Source organism: Gracilinanus agilis, chromosome 2 (genome assembly GCF_016433145.1).
Source record: "Gracilinanus agilis isolate LMUSP501 chromosome 2, AgileGrace, whole genome shotgun sequence".
Lineage (NCBI taxonomy): Eukaryota > Metazoa > Chordata > Mammalia > Didelphimorphia > Didelphidae > Gracilinanus > Gracilinanus agilis.
The window spans coordinates 580,994,476-581,019,631 of NC_058131.1; the positions used below are offsets into that span (position 1 = coordinate 580,994,476).

Below are 25,156 nucleotides of genomic sequence, written 5' to 3' on the forward strand. Positions count from 1 at the left end.
CAATCATGTCCCCATTGGCCTATGTGATCAACCAGTTGTTTTTCTTCTGTGTTTCCACTCCCAAAATTCTTTATCTGGATGTGGATAGTGTTCTTTCTCATACGTCCCTCAGAATTGTCCTGGATCATTGCATTGCTGCTAGTAGAGAAGTCCATTACATTAGATTGTACCACAGTGTATTGGTCTCTATGTATGAGGTTCTCCCACTTCTACTCCTTTTGTTCTGCATCAATTCCTGGAGGTCATTGCACTTCACATGGAATTCCTCCAGTTCATTATTCCTTTGAGCACAATAATATTCCATCACCAACAGATACCACAATTTGTTCCCCCATTCCCCAATAGAAGGGCATCCCTTCATTTTCAAATTTTTTTGCCACCACAAAGAGTGTGGCTATAAATATTTTTGTACGAGTCTTTTTCCTTATTATCTCTTTGGGGTACAAACACAGCAGTGGTTTGACTGGATCAAAGGGCAGACAAAGACTCCCTTTAATAAACAACACATTTGACTTCCCAGTTAAGATGGCAGCAGAGTAAAAAGCAGCTGCTTAACCTCTCCTAACCAAAACATATAGGACTCCTCAAGAAGACATAAAAACAAATCCAGAGGAATGAAGGGACCCCACAACAGGGTGCAGCTTTGGAGGTATGTGGAATCGGGGCATTTCCATGCTATAAAGGGGTGAAACAGCTCTCACTAAAACATGAGCTGAGCAACCCCCTCCCCCACCCCACACCACCTACAGTACCAAAGTCAGCGCACAAGAGTTAGAGCAAGTTTGGGGCACCCATTAAGTCCTTGGCAGCTACCTGGGGTCACCAGGGCCTGCCCCTGAGAGCAGCAAGACTTAAGACCCCAAAGAGGCTAAAGAACACTCAGACTTTGAACACAGACCCTGAGTGCAGACACAAGTGCGGGCGAGGATGCAAGCACAAACACGGATCCTGAGAGCAGGCAAGGACTCGGATCCTGAGTGCAGGTGTGGACCTTGAGTGGGGACCCAGTGCAGAGGGGTCCACAACTATGGAAGCAGCTCCGTGAGACTGTTAAAGGAGCCTCTGGCAGAGGAACAAGCAAGGGGACCATCAGGAGGCTTGACCCTGAAAACAACTAGACCAGTGACCTCAGGAACCTAAAGAGAGCAGACAGACCCTGAGTGTGAGGATAAACCTGAGAGGGCACAGGGCTAACAATGGCAAGCCAGAGACAAGAACCCCACAAGAGAAAGATCATCAAGAAGAAATCTGTAACACTCGACAACTTTTACACAGATAAAATCCACACAAAAGAGCAAATAGCAGAGGAGAACAAACAAATAGTCATATCCAAACCTTCCCAAAATAATGAAAACTGGCCACAAGCTATTGTAGAGTTCAAATCTGAGATGATGAGAAAGATGGAAGAGATTTGGAGAGAGAAGTGGGAAATAGCTCAAAAGGAAATTAACAGGTTAGAAGACAGAAAGTCCCAATTGGAGAAAGATGCCCCCAAATCAAACAAAATGGTAAGCAAATTGGAAACCAAAATCTGACAAGAAAATAACAGTTTAAAAGGCATAATTTCACAATTGGAAAGTGAGGCAAGTAAATTGAAGACCAGAAATGACCAGATTGAAAAGGAACACCAAAAGATTATAGCCAAAAACCAGTCCCTAAAGGCTAGAATTGAGCATTTAGAAGCTAATGATCCCTCAAGACAGCAAGAACAAATAAAACAAAGTCAAAAGACTGATAAAATAGAAGGAAACATGAAATATCTCAATGAGAAAGTGACAGACCAAGAAAACAGGTCTAGAAGAAACAATCTGAGAATCATTGGTCTTGCTGAAAAAGCAGAAATTTATAGAAATTTGGACTCCATACTAAAAGAAATTATTCAGCAGAATTGCCCTAAAGTTCTACAACAAGAGGGCAATATAAACATTTAAAGGATGCATAGATCACCCTCTACACTAGACCCTGCAAAGACAACCTCCAGGAATATAAGAGCCAAATTCAAGAGCTTCCAAGTAAAAGAAAAAATTTTGCAAGAAGCCAGAAAGAGACAATTCAGATATCAAGGAGCACCCATCAAGATCACACCGGATCTGGCAGCCTCCACACTAAAAGACCGCAAGGCTTGGAATATGATATTCAGAAAGGCAGGAGAACTGGGTCTACAACCAAGGATCACCTGCCCACCAAAACTAACTATATACTTCCAAGGGAAAGTTTGGGCAATCAACAAGATAGAAGATTTCCAAGTATTTGCACAGAAAAGACCAGGACTAAATGGAAAGTTTGATATCCGGCCACAAAAATCAAGAGAAACATGAAAAGGTAAAGAAGAAACAGAGGGGAAAGAAAGAAAACTCGTATTTTTTTTAATTTGCCTCTTTAAGGGCTTCAATATGATCTAATTATTTGTATTCCTGTGTGGAGAAATGTTATGTATAATTCTCTGTAGTGAACTCTATTCACTATTATAGTATTCATTGTTATAGTAATTAGAAGAATTATTCATAGGGAGAGGTTGGAATACTAAATGTTCTAAGATGATATTGGGGGTGGGAAAGAGGGGGGTGAATAGTAGAGGACACCAAGGGAAACTTGAATGAATAAGAAATATAAGATATTCTATTACACACAAAGAGGGCATGGGAAGGGAAAGGAATGAATACTATTATAAGAAGGAGAGGAAGAGAGCATTAAGAGGTAATATTTAAACCTTACTCTCAGTGTAATTAACTCTGAGAGGGAAGAGTAGCTTTATCCATTGGGATATAAAACTCTATCTAACCCTACTGAGAAAGTCAGAAGGGATAAACCAAGGGGAGCAGGGGTGTGGGGAGGTCAAAAAAGGGAGGGGAGAAGGAGGAGGGAGTTCATCAGACCTTAAAAATAAAAATAGGGGAATAATAAGGGAGGGGGTAGAAAGGGAAGTAAATCAAGGGAGGGGATAACGGTTACTGGCATAAAGAAAAGCACTGGTTTAAAAGGAAATAGTGTAAGAAGAAGAGGTAGAACTAGGAGAGGATACCAAACTGTCGGCAAATAAACAACTGATAATTATGACTCTGAATGTGAATGGGATGAACTAGCCCATAAAAAGGAAGCAAATAGCAGAGTGGATTAGAAACCAAAATCCTACAATATGTTGTCTACAAGAAACACATATGAGGAGGGTGGATATAGAAAGGTTTAAGGTAAAGGGCTGGAGCAAAATCCTTTGGGCCTCAAATGAGAAAAAAGAAGGCAGGAATGGCAATTATGATTTCTGACAAAGCCAAAGTAAAAAAAGATATGATTTAAAAAGACAGGGAAGGTCATTACATCCTGATTAAAGGCATTGTAGACAATGAGGAAATAACATTGCTCAATTTTCATGCACCAAATGGCATAGCAACCAGATTTGTAATGGAGAAACTGGCAGATCTCAAGAAGGAAATAGATAGTAAAACCATACTAGTGGGAGATATAAATATTCCTCTTTCAGATCTAGATAAATCAAACCAAAAAATAAATAAGAAAGAGGTAAGAAAGATGAATGAAGTCCTAGAAAAATTAGATTTAATAGATATGTGGAGAAAAATGAGTAGGGACAAAAAGGAATACACTTTCTTTTCAGCTGCACATGGTACATTCACAAAGATTGACCATATAATAGGGCATAGAAACATTGCAAACAAATGCAAAAGAGCAGATATAATAAATGTAACCTCAGATCATAATGCAATAAAAATAACAATTGGTAAGGGCACCTGGACAGGCAAATCAAAAACTAATTGGAAATTAAATAATATGATTTTCCAAAACCAGCTAGTCAAAGAAGAAATCACAGAAACAATCAACAATTTCATTGGAGAGAATGAAAATGATGAGACATCCTACCAAACTCTGTGGGATGCAGCCAAGGCAGTACTCAGGGGGAAATTTATATCCTTGAGTGCATATATTAACAAATTAGGGAGGACAGATATTAATGAATTTGCCATGCAACTTAAAAAATTAGAAAGCGAGCAAATAAAAAATCCCCAGATGAAAACTAAATTAGAAATACTAAAGATCATGGGAGAAATTAATAAAATTGAAGTAAAAGAACTATTGAATTAATAAAAAAAAGACTAGAACCTGGTATTTTGAAAAAACAGATAAAATAGACAAAGTACTGGTCAATCTAATTAAAAAAAAGAAAGAAGAAAACCAAATTGACAGTATCAAACATGAAAAAAGAGACCTCACCTCTAAAGAAGGGGAAATTAAGGCAATCATTAAAAACTATTTTGCCCAAATATATGGCAATAAATATAGCAATCTAGGAGATATGGATGAATATTTACAAAAATATAAATTGCCTAGATTAACAGCAGAAGAAATAGAATACCTAAATAATCCCATATCAGAAAAAGAAATTGAAAAAGCCATCAAAGAACTCCCTAAGAAAAAATGACTAGGGCCTGATGGATTCACAAGTGAATTCTATTAGACATTCAAAGAGCAACTAATCCCAATACTATACAAATTATTTGATATAATAAGCAAAGAAGGAGTCCTACCAAATTCCTTTTATGATACAAATATGGTACTGATTCCAAAGCCAGGTAGATCAAAAGCAGAGAAAGAAAACTATAGACCAATCTCCCTAATGAACATAGATGCAAAAATTTTAAATAGAATACTAGCAAAGAGACTCCAGCAAGTGATCAAGAAGATCATCCACCATGATCAGATGGGATTTATACCAGGAATGCAAGGATGGTTCAACATTAGGAAAACCATCCCCATCCATATAATTGATCATATCAACAATCTAACAAACAAAAATCACATGATTATCTCAATAGATGCTGAAAAAGCCTTTGACAAAATACAGCATCCATTCCTATTAAAAACACTGGAAAGTATAGGAATAGAAGGACCTTTCCTAAAAATAATAAACAGTATAAACCTAAAACCATCAACAAGCATCATATGCAATGGGGATAAATTAGAAGCCTTTCCAATAAGATCAGGAGTGAAACAAGGATGCCCATTATCACCTCTATTATTTAACATTGTACTAGAAACACTAGCAGTAGCAATTAGAGAAGAAAAAGAAATTGAAGGTATCAGAATAGGCAATGAGGAGACTAAGATATCACTCTTTGCAGATGATATGATGGCATACTAAAAAAATCCTAGAAAACAAAATAAGGAGCTTGTAGAAATAATCAACAACTTTAGCAAAGTTGCAGGATACAAAATAAATGCACATAAATCATCAGTATTTATATATATTCCCAACACATCACAGCAACAAGAGTTAGAAAGAGAAACACCATTTAAAATCACCCTAGACAATATAAAATACTTAGGAATCTACCAAAATAAACACAGGAATTATGCAAAAACAACTACAAAACACTTTCCAAACAATTAAAACTAGATCTAAACAATTGGAAAAACATTGATTGCTCATGGGTAGGACAAGCTAACATAACAAAAATGACCATTCTACCCAAATTAATTTACCTATTTAGCGCCATACCTGTCAAACTACCAAAAAACTTTTTTACTGAATTAGGAAAAACTATAACAAAGTTTATCTGGAATAACAAAAGATCAAGAATATCAAGGGAAATAATGAAAAAAAAATGTGAAGGAAGGGGACCTAGCAGTACCAGATATTAAACTATACTATAAAGCATCAGTCATCAAAACAGTATGGTATTGGCTAAAAGACAGAAGGGAGGATCAGTGGAATAGACCTGGGGTACGTGACATCAGCAAGACAGTGTATGATAAACCCAAAGAGCCCAACTTTTGGGACAAATACCCAGTGTTTGACAAAAACTGTTGGGAAATTTGGAAAATAATATGGGAGATATTGGGTTTAGTTCAACATCTCACACCCTACACCAAGGTAAATTCAGAATGAGGGAATGACTTGAATATAAAGAGGGAAACTATAAATAAGTTAAGTGAACATAGAATAATTTACTTGTCAGATCTCTGGGAAAGGAAAGATTTTAAAACCAAGCAAGAGTTAGAGAAAATTACAAAATGTAAAATAAATGATTTTGATTATATCAAACTAAAAAGCTTTTGTACAAACCAAAACAATGTAGCCAAGATCAGAAGGGAAACAACAAATTGGGAAAAAATCTTTATAACAAAAAACTCTGACAGGGCTCTAATTAATGAAATATAAAAGGAGTTAAACCAATTGTGTAAAAAATCAAGCCATTCCCCAATTGATAAATGGGCAAGGGACATGGATAGGCAATTTTCAGATAAAGAAATCGAAAGTATCAATAAGCACATGAGAAAGTGTTCTAAATCTCTAATAATTAGAGAAATGCAAATCAAAACAACTCTGAGATATCACCTCACACCTATCAGAGTGGCTAAAATGAAAGAAAGGGAGAGTAATGGATGCTGGAGTGGATGTGGCAAAATGGGACATTAATGCATTGCTGGTGGAGTTGTGAACTGATCCAACCATTTTGGCTGGCAATTTGGAACTATGCTCAAAGGGCTATAAAAGAATACCTGCCCTTTGATCCAGCCATACCATTGTTCGGTTTGTACCCCAAAGAGATCATAGATAAACAGACTTGTACGAAAATATTTATAGCTGAGCTTTTTGTGGTGGCAAAAAACTGGAAAATTAGGGTATGTCCTTCAATTGGGGAATGGCTGAACAAATTGTGGTATATGCTGATGATGGAATACTATTGTGCCCAAAGGAATAAAACTGGAGGAATTAATTCCACGTGAACTGGAAAGACCTCCAGGAAGTGATGCAGAGTGAAGGGAGCAGAGCCAGAAGAACATTATACACAGAGACCAATACACTGTGGTAAAATCGAATGTAATGAATTTCTGTACTAGCAGCAATGCAATGATCCAGGACAATTCTGAGGGATTCATGGTAAAGAACGCTACCCACATTCAGAGGAAGAACTGCAGGAGTGGAAATAGAAGAAAAACAACTGCTTGAACACATGGGTTGAGGTGGACATAGGTCTTGATCAGTGACACATGTTAAAACCAGTGGAAATGCGCATCGGCTATGGAGGGGGGGCGAGGGGTGAAGGGGAAAGTAAGAGCATGAATCATGTAACAATGTTAACTTTTCTAAAAAATAAATATTAATAAATGTCTAAATAAAAAAACCTCACATTTGAAAGTGCATGCACATGCACGCAGACACACACACACACACACACACACATATACATGGTATAATAGAAACTGTTGAAAATAAATTATGATTTAGCTTTGTGTGTTCACCATCATCTATGTGGCACCATATCTCATCAGTTTATTTACTTCATTGACAATTTCTAAAATCCAGAAATATTCATTGAATCTCAAGTCAACAAACATTTATTAAGTGCTCTCATGTGCCAGGCATCATGCTAAGTTCTGGAAATACAAATATAAGCTGAAATAAATGTAGTCCCTGCCTTCAAGAAACTTACATTCTACTGATGGAAGATGACCCATAACAGGAAGCTGGAGTGTGTGGTTGTCTTCTGATGCTTGAAATCTAGCCATATAGTGAGCTTCTGGGGTAAAGAGGTTTCTGTGACATGGTAGATGTGTGAAGAATCAAGAAAATAACCTGGAAAGGACTAAATTCCTGTCCAAAGGGTACCAGTTACTATGTTTTCCTCCTTTAGTTCCTTCTTTGTCCTGAAGGAGAAAACTGGAAGGTAATAAAAAACAAACAGAAGAAAACCCTGAGATGTGATTGTGATAAGACTCCATACATAGCCAAGGAAGAACCATTTAAGTTTCCTCATTTTCCTCCTCCATTTTTCTGCATTCTTTTACTCAAGCTTTTTAATGGTATAGTCTCCATTTTCAGTCTTTGCCGCATTCAGTTGTGTTTTACAACCTGGATCCATATGTTAAAAGTCCTTTGTCATTGTTTCTTTGTTTTTACCAGGTGTATGCTGATATCTAACATCAGGCCATTCTAGCTCTCAATGTAGGATCCTGTGGTCATTTTTTCTTACCTACCCATTCTGCCTGGGAAGGTTAGAAATTGTTTTAAAAAGGGGCAGCTGGGTAGCTCAGTGGTTTGAGAGCCAGGCCTAGAGACGGGAGGTCCTAGGTTTAAATCTGGCCTCAGACACTTACTTCCTAGCTGTGTGACCCTGGGCAAGTCACTTAACCCCCATTGTCTAGAAGAATTACCATTCTTCTGTCTTGGAATCCAATATACAGTATTGATTCTAAGATGGAAGGAAGGATTAAAAAAATGATTTTAAAAGTTTTGATTTAAGGTGATAGACACATGTTCATGAAGAAAGCAATACATACAAATGGGAGCAACAACAACAAAAAAAAAACTTAACAGTTTAAGACTATTACAATCCAGGTCAATGCAAGAATCAATCTTGACTCCAGAGGACTGACAATGAAATATTCCTCTTTTGAGGTGTAGGTGTCAGACAAAATTAACAAAATGCTTTTGTTTTCCCTAACTGGGAGAGGGGATGCTATGAAAGCACTTAGTACATGCCAGATATCCTGCTAAATACCTTACAAAGATCTCATTTGATCTTCCAAAAATCCTGGAAGGTGTAGATGGTATTATGATCTCAAATTTTGAATTAAGGAAACTGAGGCAGATTGATTTGCTTGGGGTCACACAGGTAGGAAGTAATTGATTCAGAATTTGAAATTTTCTTGACTCAAGATCTAAAACTATCTAGTTTACCTTTTAGATGTCCCTATAGTGGAAGTTACTAGAAAAACAAAAAGGAGTATCTTTAGTATATATAAATAAGGTAGAATCACACAAAAAGTTAGGAAACCTCAGTTGTGGTTTCTTCTCCTTTGTGACTTTGGCAAAGTACCTGACCTCCTCAGACCTCAGTTATTACATCTGTGTTGTTCTTGTTTAGTCATTTTTCAGTCATGTCTGACTCTTTGTGACCCCATTTAAAGTTTTCTTGGCAAAGATACTTGAGTGGTTTGCCATTTCCTTTTCCAGCTCATTTTATAGATGAAGAAAGTAAGGCAAAGAGGGTTAAGTGACTTTCCCAGGGGCATATACAGCTAGTGATACTTGAACTCAGGAAGTTAGATTTTTCTAACTCTAGACCTGGCACTCTATCCACTGTACAACCTAGCCTTCCATCTGTAGACAGACAATAATAATGCCTTAGTATTTTCTGTTTTTTGAAGTTGTTCTGAACTTTGAGATCTATGATTATGAAAAAATATGTAATCATTTAATACTGTGCATTCATCATTATAGAGATAGTTACTCGTTTTTTTAAATCCTTGTCTTCTGTCTTAGAATCATATTATGTATTGACTCCAAGTAGAAGAATGGTAAAGGCTAGACAATTGAGGTTGTGATTATCCAAGGCTACATAGCTAGGAAATGCCTCAGACTAGATTTGAACCCAGGACCTCCAATCTCCAGGACTGTTGGCAATTACTTATTGAACTACTTCAATATATATATTGCATAAATATTCTAGTCATTGAGGAACTAGAATTTACATCCAAAGAACTGAAAATTTTTAAGATTTATTTAGATCACAGATTTCAAGCAGCCAGTCAATGATCAAGGATTGGTAAGCATAGACAATAAAGGGAAGCAAAAGACAATCCTTGCTTTCAAGGTATTTAATTTATTAGGAGAAAGAACATGCAAAAAACTATGTATACACAAGATCTACACAGATAAATAAGATATAATCAAAAGAAGGAAGATACCATCATTAAGGAAAAATTGGAAAATGTCATGTAGAAGGTGGGATTTTAGCTGGAACTTGAAAGAATGGGAGATCAGGAGGTAGAGATGAAGAAAGATAGCATTCCAGGAATGGGAGTCAACTGATAAAAATGCCTGGGGTTTTTAGATTACTCCCTCTAAATTGTGTGAGTAAGGAAGAAGCCAATGTCACTGGATCACAGAATGCATGAATAATAAAAGGCTTAGGACAGTATGTATAGGTTAGAGGAGGCAAGAGATGATGTTGAATGTCTTTGAGAATTTTTGTATTTTATTCTGGAACTGATAAGGAGCCACTGGAGTTTATTGGGTTTGAAGATAATATATCTGGTTAGACCCATACTGTAGGAACACACTTGACAGCAGAGTGGAGGATAGATTGGAGTGGAGAGACTAGTTCCATGTTGACCAACAAGGAGGCTATTGTGTTAGGCCAAGGGTGAGGTGATAAAGACCTGTAACAGGATGGTGACAGTGTCAGAGGAGAGAAAGGGACTGTGTATGGAAGGAGGTAAAGTGGTCTGGTATGGTAGAAAAAGAAAATCAACAGGTTTTTACAACAAATTGGTTATGTGAGTTGAGAGAGAGTAAGGAATCTAAGATGATATTTAGATTCTAAACTTCAGTGACTAAGAGGATAGCAGTATTCTTAACGGTAATAAGGAAGTGAGGAAGGAAGGCTTGGGTGGAAAAATAAATGAGTTCCATTTTGGACATGTTGAGTTTAAAATATCAACTGGATATCCATTTGGAGATGTCTGAAAAGCATTTGGAGATTCAAGGCTAGAAGTCAGCAGAGAAGTTAAGCCAGAAACAAGTACATTTGAGAATCATTAATATAGATGTGATCATTGAAACCATGGGAGCTAATGAGAAGCATACAGTCCAATCATTTTATTTTGCAGAAATAAGACTGAAAGAAGTTAAGTGACTTCTCTAAGGTCATCTGGTTTGTAAGTAGCAGAGGTTGGATTCAAATCCATACGTCTGATTCTAAATCTATCATTCTTTTCACTTGACCATGTTTCTGGGCCAGTAGAAGTCATGTTTTTGGAGTGTTGTAGTTTTGCTGATTAGTTATTGGAATTGGCAGAGTCAAAGTTGCGAGTGTTATACATATATGGATCAGTTTAATCTTCTTTGTTTAATGGCCATGGACTAAAATCTCTATTTCTCAGTCAGCTGTCTTATATGAATGGTGTAACCCATGGTGGAGCCCATGTGTGAAAATGGGGGAGAACCCTACAAAATATAGTCAGATGACTTCTTAGATAGATGATAACTAATGCATTTGAATACTACTGTTAATGTTTACTGTGCCAGGAATTGTACTAATTGCTAGGAATACAAACATAAATAAAAAGAAAGTCTCTGCCTTCAGAGAGATTATAATGTAATGGGAGAAGATAATACATGAAAAGGAGTTGGGGATAGAAGAGAATATCACACAGGTACACACAGGAAAAAGTAAAAAAGTGTCCAAGGACTTATGGCATGGTCCAGGTTCAAAGTGTGAATGGCTAGCATGAGATAATATGTGAATATGGAAAAAAAATTTGCAAAGGAAAATTTTTGTTTTATTTTAATGTATGTCTTTATAAAATGAAGGGTATTTGGAGTGATTGCAACTAGCTAAATTACAAACCAAATAAACACAAACCAGATTAATGACAAATCTGCCTGTGTTTTGAGAGCATGTTCTAAACCAATCTGTAATGGATCTTATTATCCGTCTTAACGAAAAGCATTTAATAAGGGCCATGGTGCACAGGGCAACTAGATTGTGCATTAAATAGAGGCCAGACCTAGATCCAGGAAGATTCAACTTCCCAAGGTCAAGTTTGACTTCGGACACTTCCTGTGTGACCCTGGGCAAGTCATTTAACCTTGTTTGCTTCAGTTCCTTCATCTATAAAATGAGCTGGAGAAGGAAACAGCAAACCATTCCAGTATCTTTGCCAAGAAAACTCCAAATGGAGTCACAAAGAGTTGGACACAACTGAACACAGACACACAGAGTACAAATTCTGTTATAATGAGCATTTTATAAAATCAACAAATTCAGTGTAATCTCAAGTCTTCAGTGGCTTACAATCTAAAGGAGATAGAACACAGGAAACACTAGGAATAAAATGATAAAACATTAGAAACTAGCCGTGGGTAACCTTTACTTTAATATCAGCTATGATGTTTTAATAAGTGCTTGCTTAATTGTGTTTTTGAATTGCAGTGCAATTAATATACAGGGTCTAATAGACAAGGTGATTATGTGCAGGATGTTAAATATAACTAGAAAGCTAATTACTTAAAGTATGTTACCCTCTGTAAAGAATGTAAGTGAGCTCCATTGGAGCAGAATAGAAGAATGAGATCAGGGAGTTGAGTGGGGTGCCTGCAGCTGCTTCCACTTAGCCAAGGCTGGTTATAAAAAGGAGATTGGATTTCAGCTTGCCTCTAAGAGAGAACATTGAATGTAAGAGGTAGCATGTGAGGAGGTGCAGAGTTGTGAATAGAAGGAGTGGGATATTGGCCAGGAGAGGAAGAAAAAAGGACATCTAAGGGGAAACAATGGCGGTTAGGAGCTGCTTGTTGGATACAGATGAAAACTGTGGTGCCATTGTATATGGGGATCCTACACTTATTTATTCTACCCTGAAGGACCCACCATACTTCTGGGGAGATGACATGTCCTAAAGGACTGTCATGAAGAAGGAGGAATAAACTTGCTCTCTTTGACCTCAGAAGTGTGTTGAATTTTTATTGATTTAGATTTGTTGATTTAGATTTACTATCATAAAAACTTTTCCAACAATTAGATCTGTTCAAAAATAGAATGTTTTACTTTGAGAGGCAAACTTTTTTGGCCTACTGCCCACTTTCCAGAAAAAATATTACTTAGTGCCCATGGAAATTAATTTTTTTAATTTTAATAGCAATTAATAGGAAAGATAAATGCACCCGTGGCCATCACCGCCTACCTGGATCTCTGAAGAAGCCACCAGGGGGCAGTGGTGCCCACTTTGGGAATCACTGCAATAGGATCTCCCTCATTGGAAACCTTCAAATAGCCATAGAGGACCCCTCATTGAGAATGTTGTAGGGAGAATCTGGTATGGGTTAGATTTCTAAGGGTGGACCTTCCAAATGAAATTTTATTATATGGTCAGCATGGGTATCCAGAAAAATGACTTTGACTACAGCTAATGAACAATATATTGAGATGAGAAACCAGTGCAGGGTTGGTTGCTGCAGTCAATTTGTGACACATTAAATTTAGATACTGTAGTATTTTTGATAGTTGTTGTGGGTTGTTTTTGTTATTGTTGTTTCAAAGAGAAAGGGATAAAATCAGCCCTATCACAATGCCTAGTACCTTTTTTTCCCTCTGATATTCCAGGCTCTGTGTAGGATTGATTTTTTTAAATTCTATATTTATATGTTTGTTACATTAAAATTCCTGGGTATGAATAAAACTAACATAGCCAAGGTTAAAATGAAAGCAAGAAGTACCTAGGTAGCTCAGTGGATTGAGTCAGGCCCAAAGACAAGAGGTCCTGGGCTCAAATTTGTCCTCAGATAATTCTTAGCTGTGCAACCCTGGGCAAATCATTTAACCCCCATTGCCTAGCCCTTACCTCTCTTCTGCCTTGGAACAAATAAAAAGTATTAATTCTAAGATAAAAGTAAAAATAAAAAGGCAGAAAATTTTTTGGAAAATTTTTATAGTTTCTTATTTAAAGCTCTTATATCCCAAATATAGAGAACTTTGTCAAATTTATAAGCCATTTTCCAATTGATAACTGGTTAATATATGATTAAATAATATATATATGATTTATATATGTGAAAAAAATAATATATGATTAAATAAAATAAAAATATATGAACAGATGGTTTCTAGATGAAAAAACCAAAGCTATATATGTAACCTAGTGCTTTTATAATCAACTAAACTCTCACAATGTGTCTTTTTAAGGGACTATGCCTTGTAATCCACAAGAATACCACAATACTTATCTTAAAGCCATGAACTAAACTTGTCTTTCCCTGCCATCTCAAGCACAAAGTACAAGACCCAGATTTGTTCTCAAGCACTCTCTTCTCAGTTAAGAGGCTAAAATGAATAATAGTAGATCTATACAATTTGAAAAATAAAATGATAGGCACTTAAGGTTTTTTTGTCCATCCAAAACAAACTACCATAAAACTCCCTTTTAATCAGCATTCTAAGATTTGCTTTTAAAGAGAGCACTCAGAATTTATCTATTTAAAATCATATGGAATAAAGGATACCCAGGCAAGAAGGATATGTACTGGGGAGAGGGGTGGTAATAAGTTGTTGCCATCATGCAAAAGAAAACTGTTGATCATTCTACCTCCTGTCTATGTTAATATAAATATATAGGTAGAGACATATGTATGAAATACACCACCATGATATTTGAGATATTTCCCATACCTATTTATAATTTGGGAATTATTCTTAGTGTTAGGCTATTCCATTTAGGCTGTTCACTAGAAGAGGAAAACATTTCACTATTTTCAGATTTAACTTTTAGGTACAGAACAGTTGGTGTCAAATATGATCAGTACTTAAAAACGTTACTCCTGCACTTGATGCCCATGGACAGAACTGTAGATGTTTTTTCTAGTTTTTATTCAATTTGATTAAACAGAAGTTTATTAAGGACCTTCTCTTTGCATTGCACTATGCTAAAAGATGTGTAGAAAACAATACAATAAGAAATTTTCACAGAATCTCTGAGGTAGAAGGACCCTCACTAGCCATCTGGTCTAAATCACACCCAAAAATAATCTCCTCTCCAAAGCAATATGACAAGTTGTTGCCTAGTCTTTGATCAAAAAAATCTCTGGTGAGAGTAAACTCAATTTATTTTGGAAGAAATCCATTTCAATTTTGCATTGTTAGGAAGTGGGCTTTTTTTGCCCTTTCTTATGCCTAAATTTGCCATTTTGTAACTTCCTCCCCTTTCTCAGCATTTCTTCTTCTCTCTCTCTCTCTCTCTCTCTCTCTCTCTCGTTAAACCTTCACAGTTTCTTCATCTAACTGATCTCCACATGGCATGAACTAGAGTCCCTTTACTCTCTCAGTGGCCAATCTCTAGATAGCTTCAGGCTTATCAGCCTCCTTCCTGAATGTGGTGACCAAATCTTGAACGCAATATTCCAGATGTGGTTTTCGTTTTGATAAGATTCTCTTCTTCCAATGGTGTATCCACTCATTAATAACTGGGCAGGACTCAGGCTCGGATTTCAGTTCCCTTGGTCCTGACCCTCAAGGAGTCATTTTGATGAGGGAATAAACTGTGTGCATCAATGGCAATGTGATAGATTATAAGAAACACAATGAAGATGTACAAAAGTGTTGGGAGAAAATTAAGGTAGGAAAGATGGAAGGAAGGATTTATAAAGTGCCTGCTTCCTATGTGCCAGGTACTATGCTAAGCACTTTATAAATATTCTCTCATTTGATCCTCACAGCAATCCTATGAGATAGATGCTATTATTATCATCTCCATCTTATAATTAGGGGATCTGAAGCAAAGAGAAGTTAAAACGACTTGCCCAGAGTCACATGGCTATTAAATGTCAGAAGTCTGATTTAAATTCGTATTTTCTTGACTCCAGGCTCTGTGCTCTATCTAATGTGCTACTTAGTTGAAGAGAGAATTCACTTCCATCAAGGGATATCATTAAAGATTTCATGAAGGAGGTGACAACTGAGTTAAGCCTTGAAAGGAAGGGAGGATTTCACTAGCATAGGTGAATGTTGATATAAGAAGGCATAACAAATATGTGTCTGTCTTTCTTTGAACTCAACAACATTTAGGGGTGGCAGAGAAGAGCATGGAACCTGGAGCCTGGCATATAGTAGGTGTTAATAAAATATAGTTCTTATTATTGGAAGGCACTTAACCTTTTTAAAAAATGAAAAGAAAAATTAAAAGCCTGAAAATCTGAATTCAAACAAATAGATTAAGAATAAAGTTTTATTTTAATACTCTTCAGAATATAAACTTCTTATCAGATCTCCAAGATTGTGATATAGGACCCTGAACTGGGGTCAGTAAATCAGATAACATATGAAGTTGAACCTAAACTATATTTCAGAGAACCACATCTATAAATGATACCTTTGACATCACCTTTGGTTTTGAAGTATTTACCATGACTTTTAGAAATTTGAATGTATTAAGAATAGCAGGATCAATTTAATCAGTAGCTTTAGCCTTTAAATTACATTACATTAGTAGGTAATGGATATGGTACTGTTTGCCTGAAAATATTTCTTGAAAATGTTAATTAAGGACTTGTTGCAATGCCCAGCCCTTGCCAGGTAAGATACAAAGATTCAGTAAAAGAGTCCCTGCCTTCATGAAACTTGTCATTCAGTCATTTCAGTCACATCTGGCTCTTCATGACCCACTTTGGGGTTTTCTTGGCAAAGATGTTGGAGTGGTTCATCATTTCCTTCTCCAGTTCATTATACAGATAAAAAAAAAGCCAGAGGCAAGCAGGGTTACCACAAGATAGTAAGTGTCTGAGGCTGGATTTGAACTCAGGAAGATATGTCTTGCTGATTCCAGCTCTGGCACTCTATGTGCCACCTAGCTATAACTTAGAGTCTAATAAAGAGATAGGATATATATTCAAATAATTATAATGCATAACAAAGTACTATAAAAATCTTTACTAACGAGAGATCAGGAAAAGTTCTCAGGAAGTGACATTTGAGTTGATTTTAAAGGTATAAATTCAACAAGTGAAAAGTAAAGGTGGGGGGGGACATTCTAGGCAGAATGAAGAGTAATAGCAAAATTAGAGTGTCAGGAAAACACGGGATATGTGTGGGAGACTATGAATAATTCCATTTGGGTACAAGATAGAGTACATACAAAAGAGTACCAAGAGATAATAACTTAGTAAAGGTACCACATTATGGATAACCTAGCATGCAAAGCAAAGGAGTTTTGATTTTTATTCAACAGTCAATAAGGAGTCTGCATGATTTCAAGGAGAGAACCATGATCACAATTGAAGTTTCTGATGTAGAAAGCCAGCATTACAGAAAACCTGATTCTGTCACACTTTGAAAGGAGAAAGGAAGGCTGTACACATACTTTGGAAATCTTAAGATTTAGAGGTAGGAAGAAACTTAGATAGCATTGAATAAAACCCTCTCACTTTACCGATGAGGAAACAAGGGTCCAGAGAAATTAAATGATTTGCCCAAAACCACAATGGAAATATGTTAGAGTTTATATAAAATCCTGTCTTGTGAATTCAGATTCTGTTATTTCTACTATATCACATTGCTTGTCAAACATTTGCCTGGTTTTAAATTTTTTCTTATTTATTGGATTTTTGCAATTACTAGCAATATCCATTATATATTATTAGGTCATAGAGAATTAATCTGATTTACAGCTATGCCAAAAGTTTGGTAGAAAGATGAATGTCAAAAAACTTACTGCAAGTAGTTTAGCAGAACTCTGTATGGAATTGAAATCGGGACACAACCTTCTTAGGAAGGAAATTCTTGATCAGTTTCTGTTGGGCTATAGGACCTTTGAGTTTTCTTCCAATGCTGAGATTTCCCGTTCTGTGTTTATTCACTGCGTTGTTCAAAAGTGCTTTCTAAATCTAAAGACCTCAAAGGGCTTTAAGACATGAGGAATTATAATGTAAGTGTAAGGAATAGAATTAGTGCTACTTGTCTTATGTGTTTTGTTCTCACCACCACCTTCGGGGATCTACCAGATACTGCTTATATGACCTTGGATACTTGGGTTACTTAAACTTTCAGAGCTTTGGTTTTACTCAACCCCAATATAGAGATGAGAATACTTTCATTACTTATCTTTCACAGGACTGTTGTGTGGAAAATACTTTGTCAAGCACCAGATAAATGCTAGTTAATATTGTTATTCTTGTTATCATTTAGAAGAAGAATGGTTCTTGGTGTTTAGAAGTTACATTGAAGAGCAATTATGTGTGAAAGATCAGCCAAAAAAGAAAATATAATGTGAATTGGAAATCTAAATCCTTTGGGAAGATCTGCTCAGAAACTGCTTGCCACAGAGATTTTTGTCCTAGAATGTTTAATGTTTACTGAGGATAAATTTCTCTGCTTGGGATAAAAATTAAGTACACAATTAACAGGATGGGGGTATGGCTAAACAGCTAACAACATAAAAAATGTCTAGAAGTTTTAAGGGATTGCAGGCTCAAATTGAGTCAATATTGTGACACTGTTGTCAAAAAAGTTAATGATGTCTTACAAAATATTCAGATGGATCTGTGACATTATTAAATCATTTCCTCAAGCCAAATCTATTGATCTTCACCCATACTTGTAATCCTGTGTAAGTCTTGTTCAGGTCTTCTTATTAGATTATCATAGAAGTTCAGGGAGAGGTGAGCAGGATCTACCCAATATGCTCGAGACATTCCTTGATTTCTCCTGATGTTGACACAGTACCAGTGGAGCACTATGGCTATTCATCTATCATCTCTTGTCCTTACCACATGACCTATAATATCAAAGTATATCCATATGACCTAAGATACAAGAGTGTACAGGATATTAAGAACACCTGTGGCATGAGGGCTTGCTGAGCCTTTTTCAGGGCTACTAATCTACCTTCCGTGTCCGCCTCTCATTGTACTCTCATTGGTGGCTTCAAGAAGCTTAGCATGGACAGCAGCCACATCCCAGTGAAATCATTTTGGTAGATGAGTTAAACCAGGTTGAGGGTAACCAAGAAGCCTCAAACCCAACAGTGAATTGAGGGAACATCTAATCCAAGCACATAAAGACTCCTCCTGGAAGAATAGGCGGATGAGAACAATTTATTCCAATCGCCATGAAAGCGGCTAAAGTAGACACTATGGAGCACTTAGAGATTGGTCATACATTGAAGGTGCCATGGTCATCCCCTGCATCCTGAGCCATCACCAGGCATCCTGACTTCTGTTTTGCCACTGGATTTAGATAACTCTAGAAGAGAGAGTAAGGCCATCATCTTTATGCAACTCTGCCTCACTTAAATCCAATTCATTCAGAAGTTGACATCACCCAGTAATGTCACTGGTCCTTTGAAACAAAGGAAAAACAATACCTGTCATGCATTTCCTTTAATGACATCTTTTCATCTTTTTCTCTTGTTCTTTCTTTGAATTCCTCATTAGTTATATTTTCTCTCCTGCACATACCTACCATGTACCTCTCTACTATCTTCTTTATGATAGTGATTTTGAATTCTTTGGAGATGGTTGTATTCCATGTCTTGCTGCCAGAGGTAGAAGGTTTGTAAGAAAAAGATGGACATTTGTTTCCATGGAAACTTGGGATCTTTGGAGGAGCTCTGCAATTTCCCAATGACAACATATCCTGCTTCTCCTGTGGTTCAAGTCAAGCACAAATTATTGGCCATTTGTATTGTCTGACCTAGATATACATACTGACTGACCAACTTTATAAGCTACCTATCTAAATTCATGTCATAATAGGCACAATAGGCACTTTCAATCTGCTTGGTCTTTCCTGTATGGATGATCAGGCCAAATACTTTGAAGGCTTACAGATATCTTCATAGAATCATAGCTTTAGAATCAGAGGGGATTTTGAAAACCACCAAATCTGATCATTTTGCATTTAAAGAAATTGAGGCGTACAGTGTTACTATTCATTCACTGTCACACACAGTAAGTAAGTATCTAAAGCAAGATTTTTGCTTACTTTCTGACTCCAAATGTAACACTCTATCTATTCTGTCACATAGCTGAATCTTCCTCAGGTTTCTGTGGTGTCCCTGATTGTGAGACAGCATTTCTGATGTAATCTCCAAATGGGATTTTCAAGAATATCCCTCTTCAATTTGGATTTTGTGCTAGTTCTCTTCCATCTCAATGGGAAACACCTTTTGTGAGCAGACTTCTTGTTTTATGCCTCAGTTGATATTTATAATCAAAGATGTTCTTTGAATGATACTATTTATGTTGTCTGAAATTTTGATATACTCTTAAGTGATTTTGATATAACAGGAACATGTCGTTGGTAAAGACCATTTAAATCAACATTTTCTTCTGCTCTATCTCATATTGTTTCATAATCAACAAAAACACAATGGAATCTAAAAGTTTCCAAATATTTGTGAGAAGTTAAAGATGCAGCCAATGGAAATCATATTAAAGAAGAGACACTACCATCAGTTTTACAACTGTACCTTAAGAATCATGGAATATTTCCCTCTTACTTACAACTGAAACCTTCCATTTGTGTTCTCTCCCATTAGCATTTGAGTTATTTGAAAGCACAGTTTACTTTTTTCTTGTGGTCTTAATACTTAGCACAATTCTTTGAACATACGATTTTTACAAATGTTGCATTCTTTCACAATCTAGATAAACTATATTCACACAGTTGTTTACATTTGCTAGTTAAGTAATCCTGCTTCCATTTCTAGATGTTAGCCACTTATCTTTTTAATGGTCCATTCTGGGACCAAAAAAGAATTGTGCTACAGAGAGGAAAATTTCAGCTCAGTACAAGGCAAAATCTTCTAAAATATAGTTAATATACATTATATATATATATATATATATATATATATATATATATATATATATATATATATATATATATATATAAAACCCCCTGAGGTCTTCAAGCAGGGATTTGAAGACATCGTGTTTCAGGATATAAAAATGGTGATTCTTGTTCAGGTCTTAGATGAGAGGTAGGACATGAACCCAAGTGTTTCTGACTCAAAGACTGAATCTTCTATTTGCTTTGCCATAATACTTATTTAACATTATTTTTTAGTCTTCTTGTCTTTGAATTTCTTTCCTGCCAGCTGCTTATGATACATGACATGGTTGAGAAGAAAGACTTTATAATTATTTATTAGAGAAAATAATTTTAAGTATCTATTGTAATGATCTATGATATTTGTCATCTTTGTATTCCTAGTACCTCCTACAGTGTTGAATTGATCTGAACTTTTAAGAAAAACATACCCTTTAGGATCAGATGCAGAATGGGATTATTAAAGTAACAAAACACTTTTTAAAAAAAAAGTTTGTACATCCATAGGAATATTTTCTTTTAAATTTTTACCCTGTGAAGCTACAAGAGTTTTTCTATGCTATCTCTATCTTTTGAAACTTTTCAGACTTCTTCAGAGACTGATTTCAGCACATTTGATCCATATGAGAAAACCAGTCTGGTGACCTTAAGATATCAGTTGCTCCCCAATAGTTTCACCCTATTTATTCATCCACCTTAATCAATAAACAATCTTTCATCTTTTCCCAAAAGCCAAGTCCTTTTTCCAGGATGAACAAAAAGTTTACTACTATTGAGGATTTACAACTATTGAGGACAGCCAAAAAAATGTCACACAGGTTTCAAAGACAATCCCCAAAGAGGAAATCTAGAAATATGCTGAACAATGGCAGCATCATTAGATTAGATGGCGGGCCTGCCAAGGAGGCTACTCTTAAAGTCAGCACTTACTTGCATAATTAGGCCATGATTTGTTTGTTAAAAATTAGTCATTTACTGTCTTACCTTCTGGGATTTATCTTACATCTTGACTATCTACAACGTCCAGAAAAAAGCTTTGCCTAAAAGATTCTAGAAAGTTATTTCTATGACTAAATTACTTGTTTACCTCATGAAGTTTTGAGAATGATTCCCCCCTTCAATCCTAGACCATTGTGAAAATAAGTTCCCCCGTATATTTCACTAAGATCCCCAGCTTCATGGTTCTTGATCTGGGCTGCAGTACATGAGTTGTTTAAAGTCGTTTTGTTTTTGGGACAGGAGAATACATGTATAGCAAAAGAAAGAATCTGTTTTCTTTATCAACAATCTTGTTTATATATGATGCAAAGGAAAGAATATGCATTGTTCAAGTATTTTACAGACTTAAATACTTTGCTTGATTTGGGTTTAATAGCATCTTAGCATACATAAAAGTTTCCATTAGATGTATTTTTCTTTAAAAAGCAAGACTATAGCAACTGAAACTGAGTTTCCTTTGGTCACGGTAACAATGGTTATCAGGCTATGAATCATTGTCACATACTGATGTGTGTGCTGTTTTTGTATGCAACTGCATGGTACAGACAGTTTATAGAAACACTGTTTGTATCACCTTGCCCTTCAATGATCACAGCATTCTATTTAATAAACCTAACTTCCTCAAGGTTAATTGGAGAGGCTGGGAAGTGACAATCAGATTCCTAAACTTTGAGGATTTCAACCTATTGTTAATATTGTCTACCTGGAAGTTTCTTTAAAACCAAACTGCTGATGACTTATGGGCAATAGATTTTAGGTTCCTGATTTAACAAACATGACCTAGTTAAGTAGTTCCCCCCTTTCTAACTATGAGGTTCTTTTTGTCATCTAAAAATTTTGTAAACCCCATGTCATAGTATTTATGTTTCAATCCTTAATCTGCTGCTTCCTACTTGTATGATCTTAAACAAATCACTTTTGCTTTTGTGGAATTTGGTTTCTTCTGTATAAAACTAGGCTAGATTATGTGGTCTTTAAATTATTTTAGGAAATCTGATTCCCTAATTCTTGATATAAATCTTATAGCTATCTCTTGTTTATTTTTTTTAAGCCCTTACTTTCTGTCTTGGAGTCAATATTGTGTATTGGCTCCAAGACAGAAGAGTAGTAAAGGCTAGGCAATGGAGGTTAAGTGACTTGCCCAGGGTCACACAACTGGGAAGTGTCTCATGCCAGATTAACCTAGGACCTCCCATCTCTAGGTTTAGCTCTCAATCCCCTGAGCTACCCTGCTACCCCGCTATGTCTTGTTTATAAAGGTCCACCATAATTACTTGTGTGAGACCTTGTGTTTTCCCCTACAAATGAAATAGGAAAGGAGAGAAGGAAGTCAGGGAGATCTAGGTCATAGATGGGTAACATTCCCTCCCCTCCCCCCCCCCATTTTGACCCTTGGCTGTTAACAGGAACCCATGGGAAACCTTAAAAGAACTGTATTTTAGCCTATTCTGTTCTATAGTAAAAGGAAGGCGTGGCATAAAGGAGAGAGAATTGACCAAGAAACTAAAAAGACATGGGTATAAATTTTACCTTTGACATATAGACTCTATCACTGAAGAGTTGGCTTAACCTCTCAATACTTAGGCAACTCATCAAGACTCTAAGTTATAGAGAAGATGCCAACCTGTAACAGTAAAGGCAGTTTACTGTGCCAAAGAAATCACAAGTTCTTTTCTTTATCTCCTCCAGGATGAGCCATGGAATAAAGGGAACCATGATTAGAAGCAGTAGGTGGTAGCAAGAAAAGAGAAACAAGCAAGGGAGTCCTTGGGACTTTGAAAGTATTAGTTGGAGACTCATGTTTTATGTTGAATGAATGAATGTGTGAATGAATGAATACATGGATGAGGAAACACTTACTATGTTCAAAGCACTATGCTGAGCATATTGAATGCAAATAGAATACCTTCTAGCAATAGAATCCAGTGGGAACACCATTACATATCTATTCCCTTATAACTTAACTCCCACCAGGTACTCTTCTTTCTCCTATCTTCTCTGCCCTCACTAGACAGGAACTGGAAAGACTGCACTCCTATAACTTATCAGATAGAAAATGAATGGGAGTTGGAAGTCTCCGATTTTAGGGGAATGGGATTGTGGAGAAAGATGAGTTCTTCATGTCTAAAGCTGGAAATCAGAGGGTATCATCCCATAAAAGTCTTGTTATCATTTGTATAGATCTGAACTTCAAATACATCATGGGTTAAATGAGCTTTTACTGACTGAATTAAAAAACTAATGACATATAACATTATTTTTGAAAAATGCCTTCAGAGTTCCTGGCAAATGATTTATCAATACATTTTTTTGAACAAAATCCATGTATTAGGAACTACCTGTATCTGTCTTCAAAGGTAATTTAACCACATGCTATAAAAACATGAGCTTGTATTATATGTATTTCAGTGGCAGATGGCTCCAGCATGCAAAAACAGAAGAACACACCACTTCTTTCTAATTCACTTGCATAAATGGATGATTTATAGAATCCCCTGTGGTTATAAAATGCTGTTTTTGTTTTTCAGTATTTGATTGTTCTATGAACATCTGCTTGCAAATGTTAGGTATAGTCAGGTCATTTTTGGCAATTACCCTTGCCAAGCCACTGCTGAATAGGGGAAGTGATCTATGTAACATTTACAACAATAATCATGCATTAGTATTAAGTGCTGTAAATATTTTGAGTATGGAACAAAGTGGATGCCACCCAAGTCAGTTACATAAAAATGGTACCCAAGAGAAATGGTTAACTACTCAGCAGTTTTTTGTGTGTATTTAGAACTCTATTGTGCCATCAGTAGGTAAGATTCCATCTTTCTTCTTCCCTACAGATGGATGGCTTCTAGTCTGCTCTTGAACCCCACCTCTGCTGAGTGTTGGGCAGCACTTCTACATGATCACATGACTCTTGATATGGACGCAGTCCTGTCAGACTTTGTTCGGTCCACAGGGGCAGAACCAGGTCTGGCAAGAGACCTGCTGGAAGGTGAGTAAACCTGCTCCCCCTAATATGCTTGCCATTTGATGGCATCTATGAGTTTTGGTTCCATTTTTTAAAAAGAAGAATGTGAAATGTAGAGAGATGAATCAGAAATTGGGACAGTCAATGTTTATGACAAGAAGTAAGCAATTAGACTACATCATTATGACTGTCACTTCTGAAAGAAAAAAATTATTATTGGAGAGGATTCATGGGGAAGATTTTATCCACAGAGACAGATATTCAACACATATCTGCTTTTTAAACAATAGCCAATATTTATAATTTCAATTAATTTAAGGAAGAGTATTTGATAAGCATTTGGTAGAAATGATTATAGTCATTACAGTCAATATATATATGCATATATATATATATATATATATCATTATAGTCATCAACTTTAGATATGGACCCTGTTGACATTCAAAAAAACCCATAAATGTTCATTGGACCTAAGGGAATAGCTAGGTTTAGCCTTTTATTAATTCTTACATTATTGGATAGATGACTAAGTAAGGTTTGAAATGGATTAGCATTAGACTTTCTTTTTTCAGTGAGAGAAGATATAACAATAATTTAAGAAAGTGGTTCCATGGATGACCTCAACTTTTTAGTTTAATTCTAAGTTGGAAAAACACTCTGGGCCAAATTCTTCTGTCAAACACCTACACAACTTCCACAGAAGTTGGTAGAAATTACTCATGAGCAGCAACAGATAAAATCAGCCTGTTGAATCATTTTAGAACAGATATCATTAACTTTGTGAAAAATGAGTACAGCATAAGGCATCATGGTGTTTATATGTGGATATTTTGCTTAGCCATGACTTTTAGGA

General features: G+C 36.1%; 1 protein-coding gene across 1 annotated transcript in view; it reads left to right on the top strand.

The window, feature by feature from the left end:
- OTUD7A (OTU deubiquitinase 7A) overlaps positions 1–25,156 on the top strand; it is a 431,043-nt gene that overhangs the window by 241,662 nt on the left and 164,225 nt on the right. The window contains exon 4 of the mRNA XM_044665393.1: positions 24,170–24,324. Coding sequence (XP_044521328.1) covers positions 24,174–24,324 — 151 coding nt within the window. The 5' untranslated portion in view covers positions 24,170–24,173. The remainder of the gene's footprint in view (positions 1–24,169; positions 24,325–25,156) is intronic.